Source organism: Galeopterus variegatus, unplaced genomic scaffold, assembly GCF_000696425.1.
Source record: "Galeopterus variegatus unplaced genomic scaffold, G_variegatus-3.0.2 Scaffold696, whole genome shotgun sequence".
NCBI classification, from domain to species: Eukaryota; Metazoa; Chordata; class Mammalia; order Dermoptera; family Cynocephalidae; genus Galeopterus; species Galeopterus variegatus.
Window position 1 is genome coordinate 77,906 of NW_007726807.1, and position 12,070 is coordinate 89,975.

At 39.0% G+C, this 12,070-nt stretch overlaps 1 protein-coding gene across 1 annotated transcript in view; it reads right to left on the minus strand.

The window, feature by feature from the left end:
- NEBL (nebulette) overlaps nucleotides 1–12,070 on the minus strand; it is a 110,369-nt gene that overhangs the window by 18,546 nt on the left and 79,753 nt on the right. The window contains 2 exon segments of the mRNA XM_008571523.1: nucleotides 8,562–8,711; nucleotides 9,944–10,036. Coding sequence (XP_008569745.1) covers nucleotides 8,562–8,711; nucleotides 9,944–10,036 — 243 coding nt within the window.

Below are 12,070 nucleotides of genomic sequence, written 5' to 3' on the forward strand. Positions count from 1 at the left end.
TAACAGTTTATTATTATATTGTACCTGTGTTTAATATTTCTGTTCTCAATTTAACAGCAAATTTAAATTATAATGAGGGCTATTGTCCTTAGGAACTTAGGACACATCCTGCAGGTCTTTGCTGAGCCTAGGCACAGGACAAGCTGTTCTTGCATTTTATGTCTTTTCCTTTACCATTCACTCTCTGAGCACTCCTGGTCTTGTGCTAGGTACTGGAAGGAAGCTAAAAATGGCACATTTATTCTCTGTCTCCATGGAGTTAATGACCTAACAATAAACTAAAGTACACTGTGATGGAAGCTGCAGTAAAGAAGGTATGGATTTCAGAATTCTGATGGGAACTTCCCTTTGTTAAGTCCCTACTGAGGACAGCGGTAAAAAGAATTATGGAGAAAACTAAAGCAGGGTAAGAGGATAGAGAATTATGGGTATATGAGAGTTGAGTGATTTCTAGGTACAGTGGTCAAGAAAAGTCTTTGAGAGTGTTCCAGACAGAGGGACCAGTGATTACAAAGGCCCCAAATGGGAGAAAGCCCGACATGCTAAAACAGCCAGGAGGTCTGTGTGGCTGGGGCAAGGAGGCTAGTGGAAGATGAAATCACAGACATGGCCAAGGGCCAGACCATGCAATGCCTTGTGGATCATGGATTTTGGGTATTAGCCTACATGTGATCAAAAGCCATTGGAGTATTTGGAACAGGGTATAATGAGATCAGATGTGACTTTTTAAAGGATTGCTTTGGAAGCTGGGTGGAGGCCAGACCGATGGGGGCAAGGATGGAATTACAAAGACCAGGCACCCCTTTCTGCAATCGCAGTGAGACAGGATGCTGATTCACTCCGGGTGCGGTGCAGTGGTGAGATGTGGCCAGATTTGGCACAGAAATGTTTTGAAGACAGTGCCATTAGTCTTACAGATGGATTAGATGTGAAGCCTGGAAGGAAGAAAAATGGTGAGGATGATCCCAAGGTTTTTGCCTGAGAATAAGGATGAATGATCATGTCGTCAGCTGAGATGGCAAATGCACAGATAAGAACAGGAGGGTTTGTTATTTTGGTGGGGAAGTTAGGAAATAAGATTTGGTTTCAGACATAAGATATGAGACACCTTTTAAACATCAAGCAGCTGGAAATTTTGTCTGGAGTCTGAGAGTTATTAGGGTAGGAAGGAGATTTGGTTTTGATTTTTCTGCTCTCCTATGTAAATGACAAATTTCAACAATAAGAGAGGTTGTGTAATATGAAATAAAAATCCACAGTGCTGTTTCTACACCATGAGCCCCTCTAGAGCATCACTAAGAAGGCCTACTGGTCTCTTGATACCCAAGGAGTCAATTCTCTTGGTAGAATCTAAATCATCCAATGTAAACCGGATTCTTAGAAAAGTGGATTAAATCTCTAAGGAAGAGACCCAACTTTCCTCCAAGTCTAGAAACTGGTCTTCTGAATAGCCTCTAAGTGTCCTGCAGATAAAGCCCAAGGAAAGTAACACTGCGATTATGTCCAATGCAACGCTGGCTCTGCCAAGGATGTGACTCAGCACTGCCCACACTCTGGTTCTGGGCTTGCTCCTCAGCCAGGCTCCTAGATACACACAGCCCTGGGGCTCCAGATGGGCCAAACTATGCCAAGCTCCCAATGTGCAATGCACTTTTACATGCCATGTTTCTACCTAAGACACTCCCTTCCCATTTCTCCACCGGTTACTTCTAACCCTAGGCAATATGCAATAGGCACAATGACTTCCTGGGCACGGTGGTCTTCTGTTTTTGTTTTTAACTCACTGCTTGTGTTTCTGGCTACCTTGCTCTTTGAGGTGAGTACACCATCATCTCCAAGCACAGAAATCCTGCAAATGTTCCCTTGAACCCTATGGCAAAGCACAGTGATAATGTGACAGACGGCTCTGTGGGTCATATAAACACACTAGGACTTTCACTGACTTAAGGAAGTGCAGCAGACACAGTAATTTGAGCAAAATCACTACCAAGAGGCCCGGCAAAACCACAAAAAGGAAGCAAGCACAAGCGAGTGTCACACATACAGGGGGAGACCAAGTCACATCCACATGAATCATGCCAGGCACGGACACATTGCTCCCCACAACAAAGCTAGCTAGTCTGCCCTTCACACGACAACACCCAGGGAAAAGCGTGAATGCAGGTCCCCACTGCCACACATTATGCAGCCAAGTTTCCCACATTTGCGGAAATCAGGAGGGTCAGCACATCCAAAGTGCAATAGGTAAGCCCCACCCTGGGGGAAAAAACCTTTGCAATCATGGTCTCTCCTCTGCCTGGGCACGATGTTTTCATGCACCTGGTTCACCCACAAGAATGTGAATTCTTTGAAGACAATAACTATGTCTTTTATTTTTGTGTTCCCAGCATCTCACACATATGGAAAATACTAGATAAATGTTTGGGGAATGGACAGACGGAGTTATGGGTACCAGTAAAACACCAGGGCAATTGGCTACCAAATCGGTGCAGTGCCCTCTTGGCACGCTATGGATGATATACTGAAAGTTCCAGAATGTACTACTGAAGCACCTCTTGCAACCTAAACTATTTTGAAGACATTTTGCGTGGGATGAAGTGCGTTATAAGCACTGCCACACAATTCAGAAACTTGCTTTCAGTCAGTCAAGGCAAGACCAGGTCATCCCAATAAGATTCTTTCCCAGCAAAATGGGAAAGTTCACAAGGTTGGAAAACTGAAAATGCCTGTTTTGAAAATGCATCTGTTTTTCATTTCCCAACACATTCTCTTACCCTTTTGTGCTGCAGAGGAAAACAGAGACACGTAAAATACCTAGAGCAAAACTGAACACAATTTCAAACCGAGGAGGGTAAACACTGGGTGAAATCGCCAACACAGAAAAATACTCGCAGTAACAGAAAACCATGAGTTAAAGAAAACCAAACAAATAAAAAGTAGTAGCAGGTACATGTTGTAGGCACTAAATTAAAGACTAACACAAAGATCAAAGAAAACCTCACAGTGAAATCAGCAGAAACCATCAGGATTATTCCACTACAGGAACTGTGTGTCAGATGAAAACCAAGCTAAACTAATCTAATACCAAAAGGCAATAAAGATAACTTCAAATAATACTTCTCAAGAATCAAAACAAAATTGGATGAAGTTTAAATAAAAGCCTCGGTTATTGAACCAAAGTAACACAGTAAAGATGTAAAATGAAAACCCTTTGGTAACGTCATACATTGGAAAGTAGACTGAAAGTAAAGAAAGCCCAAAGTAATCACATAAGAAAATAAAAATATTCAGCAATCAAAGCAAGATGGGAAAATATCATGAGAAATACGCAACTAAAACAATGATGAAAACTTAAAGGAGAAAGCTTCTATGTTAATGCTCATGAAAACCAAATGTGAATGATGAAAACATTACTTTTGCCTCAAGGAAATGAGCTGATGGTTTAACCCTTTGTCCTAACAATCAGAATTTCCTCTAACTCATAAGAAGGACCCTAAAACTATAACTCTCATAAAGCCCAGCCATCTAATTCACGAAGGAAAACATCACTTTCAGAACATAAACACATTCTCATACATAGAAGAGGAAAAAAAATAAGAGTTTATTTAAAATTATGGCACTTAGCTCAAGAAATATAAAATGTCTTAGAAAGCTTCTTGTTCTACACCATTCTTGTTACAGATGCAAAATCTGAGCGTAATAAAGTTAAAGTACCTCAAGAACCCAGACCAAGTAGTAAGAGCAGTAAGACTTAAGTCCAATGTCCTGTCCCCCTGCTCAGGGTCCTGTCCACTGCAGGACAGTGCTGCTACACATGCCATCTCGACAGTGGAGAGACAACCGACCATCAAAAAACGTCTTTCGGGGACATAAAACATTCTATCATATAAAATTCTAATCCAAATTTAAAGAAATCAACAAAATCTGGAAGAAAAATAACATTTCTAAATACTTAAGAAGATTTTCTTTTTTCTTCATTTTACCCCTAATGAATGTTGTCATAAAGTTCTTTTCAATTTCTAGGATAGAATGTAAACACATACATATGACTGACTGTCACTGCTAATGAGACTAAAAACTTCCATCAGCTGTCATCACCACAAAAGTCTCTTTCTATGGAGTCAGTCGGCACCTCTTACCAGAGCCCAACAGAGCATGTATTTCAAAGGGGATCCTAAATTTCAAAGCCACCAAGAAGTCATGGATACTACCTCTTCCCTTCCCCACCAGACAACACACACACACACACACACACACATGCAGGGAATTTAGGTTGTTTTTTCAGCTACGCTTTAATGTCATTGAAATACATCAAAACATAGTCATGGATACTACCTCTTCCCTTCCCCACCAGACAACACACACACACACACACACACACACACACACACACACATGCAGGGAATTTAGGTTGTTTTTTCAGCTACGCTTTAATGTCATTGAAATACATCAAAACAAAAATGTAAGAATTTCCTTGAAAGCATTCCACAATAGAATTTTATGTTATAAAAATAATTATATTTACATATACTTATCTTTGTAGTCCTAGTTTTTAAAATATTAATTTGGCCATTTATTCCTTCGTCAAGTATATGCTGAGTGCTAATTCTAAGAGCCGCAGATACAACAGTAAACAAAACTGCCAATATCCCTGCTCTCATAGGGTTTGTGAGGGTTAGTGAGGCAGAGATAAACAAGCAAATAAATAATGCAATATATAATCTCTCAGGTGGTGTCAAGTGCTATGAAGGGAAAAAAAGGCAGGGTAAAGGGACAGACGTTGAGGGAAGACATGCTATTTTTTCTTTAGTAGTTAGAGAGATCTCTGATAAACTGTCATCTGAGCAGAAACATGAAGAAAGATGGAACTAGGCCAGCAGGTATCTGGGGTGGGGTGGGGTGGGGGGTGTTACAGGCAGGGGGAACAGCAAGTGCAAAGGCCCTGGGGGAGCTTCTTTGGAAAGTGAGTAAAGCAAGGAGACCCACAAGGTGGGAGTAGATGAGTTTACTGAGAATGGTGGGAAATGTGTTTGGAGCAGTGGCCAGGGCCCAAGATCAGAAGAGGGCCCTGGAGACAATGGTGAGGACTGGGGTCATATTCAGAATGAAATGGTAGCAGAGCGACATGATCCCTTAGGTTTCAAAAAGATCATTCTGGGTGCCAGCTGGAGAATGGGACAGGGGGTTTGTGGGACACAGAGTGGCCAGGGCAGAAACATCGAAATCAGTCAGGAGGTGACTGATCACCCCAATGAGAGATGGCAGGAGCTGGTACAGGGTAGCAACAGTGGAGCAGAGGACAAACAGTCAGACTCCAGATATTTTTGTCACCGTAGAGCTGACAAGATCTGCTAATGGATTGGGTGTGGGGTGGAGGACTCCAAAGCATTCAACTTCAGTACCTGGAAAGATGCACTGGACAACCAGCAAACTGGGAAGCTGGGAAAGTAGCAGATTTGGGGGTGGGGGACTGAGGAGGTGGTTTTGAATATATTAGATTTGCTACGTCACTAATCATCTGAATACAGACGTAAGTGTCAACTGGGAGCATGTGCTTTGCTTCTCTTAAAATAAATGAAATTAGCATATTGCCATGTAGCCTGCAGTCTTTTCAAATGAACGCAGATTTCCTGTGGGTATTCCATCCCTTGAGTTTATGTTATGAAACTTATTGGTACATCTTAACTTTTGCTTCATACCTCATTATCAATTTTCCAAAACAGGAAATGTCCCTAAATACAGAGCATCTTGGCCTCATAACAGGTGGCTGAGATTATCAATTTTCCAAAACAGGAAATGTCCCTAAATACAGAGCATCTTGGCCTCATAACAGGTCAAAATAGAAGTTTCCTTGAGTTTATGTTATGAAACTTATTGGTACATCTTAACTTTTGCTTCATACCTCATTATCAATTTTCCAAAACAGGAAATGTCCCTAAATACAGAGCATCTTGGCCTCATAACAGGTCAAAATAGAAGTTTAAAATAGAAGTTTAAAAATGCCTCCAAAGAGTCAACTTTTTCTTACAAGGCATTTTTTGAGTCACTGAGCCATCGCTACCTCCCAAAATCTCCCCACAGCCACCTTCCCTGGAGTCTAAAATCCCCCCATTTAAAAACAACATAATTATTCCCTCTTAACCATGTGTTACTATTATTCAAACTCTAGTATAAATGCAAGAATATTTACCTACATCTTTTTTCAGTGCAGACATGTTCTCACTCAGTTTGGTTTACTGTGGGGTGCCCTTGCTAGAAATAATTAGAAAAAAGAAGGAGTGTTGGCTTGAGAAAAGGAAGAGGAGATAAGCTACCTGCAGTGGGGTTTTGTAGCCTTGGAAGAAAAGTAATGAGACCAATGGATCTGGGCAGAGCCTGATTCATCCAAGACCTTTTCATCATCTTGAATGGTGACTCCCACATTTATCTCCCATGCAGCTTCCCACACTGACCTCTAATTGCCTACTCGCTGCCTGCATTTGAATGTTTCAGTGACACACCAGTGCAGTGCTAGGTTCTATCAGAAACCCTTTTCTCCCAAAGCCCCTTTGCCCAGTTAACTTCCATCAGCATTCACATCTCAACTCAGACATCCCTTTCCAGACATCCAGGCCAATGTGGAATTGACCTTTTAGCATCTTGTAGCCCCCATTCCATCCCCTCCTAACCCTGACTCTGTTCATAATTATCTATTACTATGTAAGTGTCTGCTTAAATCAGCTCCCCCACCACCACCAGACTCTACCTCCGTTATAGCAGATGCGTGCTGCTTTTGCTCACTGCTGTTTACACAGCCAGGTGCAAGCTTTTGGCTGGTGCACAAAGAGCACTCAATAAACATCTGGTAACTAAACAAATAAATGCTGTGTTGGTGTGTACAGACATGAAGTAAAAGGGTCGTTGCTGAAGCAAAGGCTCTGTGGTACATTGCATTTGGGGGAGACAGCAACTCCAGGACACTGAACAAGTCATGTTAAATAAGGTTGATCAAAATTAGTGCTTGTATTTACTTTGGGTTTTATTTATCTCAGCAAACATTAACATTATTCTGTGCCTCCAGAACATGAAGGACACTGAAGGAAGAAATCAGTAACCCCAAGTTGGAAAAAGAAATCAGGAAGATATTGGATCTTTCATAAGTGAACCAGACACAGATAGGGGAGCTCGCCTCATGTATGTTTTGTCTATAATAAAGCAAAGCTAGTTTACAATCATTTCTTTAGAATTATAGAGAAAGGAGACCCTTAAGAACTTTCCACCAAGTTAAGGCCAGTCTGAATTTGTAGTTGAAGATGAAAAGGAAATAATTTGATTTTATTCTCATTAATGTTTTATTGTCATGAATGCAAAAAACAATTACACAATTACAAAAGCTTTCGTAGTTTCAGCATCTTGTCAATTTTTTTCCCTAAAGTGTTAAATTGCTCAATCTCAAAATTTCCTGCCTTAGGGATTTCACCAATATGACCTTTGTGATTGAAAAGAAAATTCAATATTCCTTTGGTTCTCCCATCCTCTCTGCACTAAAATGTAAGTGGAATGAGGAGGGGGATCGTTCTAGTCTTAATCTTTAAGAAAAGCCTCATCAGCAGGATTAGTTTTTACACCCTAAAGAAAATCACTACATGTTCTAGCCCTGACCCACCAGCTTGGATACAGAAAACAAGAGAAGGTACAAGAAAAGAATGAGTTTATAAAATAGAGAGAAGATTATTAACAATCAACAGCATTTTCCATTAAAGCAAATCTCATATCACAAGTAATATACCCAATTTCTTTTTGGCAAGATCTAACTCCTCAAATTTATATCAATATTTAAACATACACAAATTCATAGCATAGAAACCTTTTAGCCACTCAAATATCATGGTAAGGTTGATTTTTTCTGAAAGAAAGGAAGAAAGAAAGAAAGACCACAACAAAACGTTAAACTTTCAGAAGGAGAGAACAGACCTATAGTTACCAGAGGTGGGAAAGGGGGAAAGGAAGGGGATTAAGGAGAAGTTGGGTAAGGGACACAAAGAATAATCATGATTTGTAATGATGAACATGCTAATAACATTGATTTGATCATAACGTACTGTACACAAATACTGATAGTCAACTCTGTACCCCATAAGTACGTATAATCGATTATGCTTCAATTTTAAAAAAAGAAAAAAATAGTAATATGATAATAACAGCAGAAAAAAGATTGATTTTCTCCCTAGTGGAAATCAGATACAAACTCCGCAGAACTTGTTTTTATTATGAGTAAGTGTAGCCATCACATATAACTCCCATGAAATACACTCACACAGCAAATCCCAAGACTTTTTTTGTTATTACAGATATAAGTGCAGTGACTATAGTGAAGACAGTAAAAAAAAAAAAAAAATAGCATGCAAAAAAGGAAATTAGTAATTTTTTAAAAAGGGCGATTCACTTTCTAAACTCAGTTTAAAATTTCCAAACACACCCAAGCTAAATGTTTGTGCAAAGGTGAAAAATCTGTTAAATGCACTCATGTGACACTTTTAAAAATTAATTAATTTTCTTTGTAAGTGATCAATGTTTGATACCTCCTTCATCAGATGGTCGTGTTACCTCACTGCAGCAGGAAAAGCTAGGGTAAATCTCGGAGATTTCTGACTTGTCATCTCCCAGACCTGTGCCAAAAGTACTGCTGGAATGAGATCGAGACCGGTATCTCCTATAGTGACTCGCCTTTTCTATATCGAAGGGAAAATATTTATACTTGTGATTAAGTGACTTGAAGAACAAAAGAAACAAAAGTTATTTATAAGTTTAATAGAGCAGGACAACAATCCCTTATTAAATACTAATCCAACATCTCAGTTATTATAATATTCTAGTTACCCATTCCCAAATTTCAATAAGTATTGATCAGCTATGTAAATGACTAAAAGGTCATCTGTACTCATTTTAAATCTAGGTTTTATAAGGAGAGATGGGAAATTGACAAAAAGGAAAACCGTGGCAAACTAATAAATTTCTATCAAACATACTGCCAGGTTACAAGTAATTCCTTTCAAATATCACCAGGTATACAGTATTCATTGACTTTATATTTAGAAAATTAAATGACAGGGTTTGGCTATGTGGATCAAATTGCCTATAAAAGTATTAGAATCCCTACTTTGCCTTGGGCATTCAATTTTATTAATAACAACAATTAAATATAGAGTAGAAATCAGAGTGTCAAACAACACCTAAATTATATGATATATCTAAATTACATATCTATTCATATTGCTTAAAATAACTGCAGAACTGTCAAAGCTTCTTCAGAATGTTTGCCAAACATGGCCTGAAAGTCTGAAATGTCAGATCATTCTATCACCATATCTGAACCATTCATTTTTGCCTTTAATTATAAACATGCAATCTAAGTTAAAAGGTAAATAAGTTTCCTATGTTACTTATTCATTTTACATTATATAAAAATTCAGAGATAAATTTTAAGGATACTTAAAAGTCTATTTTATTTTAAGACATTTACAATGCTACGCAGAAAACATTTCAACTGTTCTATATATAATTCTTTAAATCTGTCTTTAAAATACTGCAACAGTATATTTCATGAAACAAATCTCCTTTTCGTCTCAGCACCTTAGTGCAATCCAAATAATTGCATTTTGTAAACCCAGAAAGCCTATAAAATCATAATTGTTAATAAAAAGCAGATATAAGTAAGCTCTGACACCTTTTTAAATGAATCCAGAACAAACTAATATAGGATATATTAAAAAGCCCTTTTGCATTTATTTTCATAAATGATTAATGGTATTTTAAAGTAGCATAGCACATTTTTGGTTTCTCAAATTCTCAACTTTAAAATTTACATTACAGAGTTGCCACAAGGAACCCCTACAGCTCACAGTAGCTTCACTTTGGGGACAAAACCATGTAAACAGGGAGGAATTTCAAAGGTAAGCAATACCAGAGAGCATATGTAGACTTCTAGATTGAATATTGTCTTCCAGGGGATCAACGTCGAAGATGGAGCCAGGATCTGTGCGCCAGACTTTGAGGTCTTTTACAGAAAGGAAGAAATTAACAAATCAAGGAGGAATTTAAAAGCCAGCACCCAAGAGTCAAGCAAAAGTCTGGAAAGGAATGAATGTAAAAAGCAAACATGTAATAAGCAAACCCACTGTGCTGCAGACTTCAGAGGAGGATGAAAGGACATCCACTGTCACACGTAAGTGTTAAAAACACATCGTAATCAAATCTAAGTTGGCTTCTATGTTCTTCACCAACTTACCACGTGGAGACGTGCTAAAGTCCCTGTGACTCATGACACAACGCAGGTGTACATGAGGCGACTATGTGACCCCCACGGCATCCTCTGAGCCCCCAGTCATTCACTGAAACAGGCAAAATGTTTGATTCAAGTTCCTGATTAAGGACATGTGGGTAATTCATAGGAAACGAATGTGAGGTTTGTGTTTAAAAAACAAAACAAAACAAACAAACCACCTCTCTCTCTATAGCAGGAACAAATATTTGAAATGTAGGCAATTGCAAGCTCAGTTTGCATTCTGAGTCTGTGAGTGCAGCTAAGCCATCTGAGACACATTTCTTAGAAAAATGCTATAAGCAAGGCACCAGCAAGGAATGAGGGGAGATGCAAAGACGGATAAGATTAGCTTCCTGCTCTCAGTGGACCACAGATTCAGCTAAGCCATCTGAGACACATTTCTTAGAAAAATGCTATAAGCAAGGCACCAGCAAGGAACGAGGGGAGATGCAAAGACGGATAAGATTAGCTTCCTGCTCTCAGTGGACCACAGATGACTTCAATACAGTCAGTGATCAAACTGTGCGAACCAGTGTATCCTCTTCCTATTTTAGTTGGAGGCAAAATCCAAATCTAATAACTTCCACATTTACCAGTCTCTCCAACTAATGGGTCTCAGGTCCTAAAACAAGCTGTACTGTGCTGTACCATCAACTGGCAAATAAGAACCTAGTTAAGGACATGTGGCAGGAATGGAACTGGAATAAAAACAATTAATTCATAAACTGGAACTGGAGATTTGCTTGTGTGTTTTTCATTAATATTATGTAGTGCTCACCATATGTCATGCATTATTCTCAGTTACAACCTAACTCATTTCAGCTTCATATGTATTCAAGTAGGTACTATTATTATCCCCATTTTATAGATGAGGAAACTGAGGCACAGAGAGATTGAGTTGCTTGGCTAAGGTTACACAACTAGTAAGTAGCAGAGTCTCCAACAAAAGCAGAATCAGGACAAATTGGCTTAGTCTCTAAATTATTCAGGAAATCTCTAAACTTGTATTTCTACACCTGGTACAGAAGTGGGCTCATTGGAGAGTTTAACGTTTGATGGATATACAGATGTTCTTCAATATACAACGGGGTTATGTACCAATAAACCCATCATAAATTGAAAGTATCATAAGTCAAAAGTTTATTTAATGCACCTAACCTATACAACATCACAGCTTAGCCTAGCCTACCTTAAAGTGCTCAGAACACTTACATTAACCTACAGTTGAGTAAAAACACAAAGCCTATTTTATAATAAAGTGTTGAACATCTCAGTAATTTATTGAATCCTATATATTAAGTTGAAATTGTGGTGGTTTTGCATCATGGTAAGGTTGAAAAATCATTAAGTTGAACCATGAAGTCAGAGACTGGCTGTTCTTCATTTCTAATTTCATAGGCAAGTCCCTAATGGAAGACATCTCTCCCTATATAAAGAAATAAACTGACTTCTGGATTGCCCAGTAAGCAAATAATTTAGAGTTATACATCTTATATTCTATCTCAAAGGGTATGAGTCCTCAATTCTGAGAGCACAAAGTCTAGACAGTTTCATAGTTTTTAGCAATGATCTCACCATCATTCCTGACCCCTAATCTACGAGGGTACTTCAAAAAGTTCGTGGAAAATGGAATTAAAAGATAATACAAATCCTGGGCCGGCCCAGTGGCGCAATGGATAGTGCGCCGCTTGGGAAGCGCAGCGGCGCTCCCGTCCGAGGGTTCGGATCCCATATGCAGACCGGTTCCCGCTCACTGGCTGAGCGAGG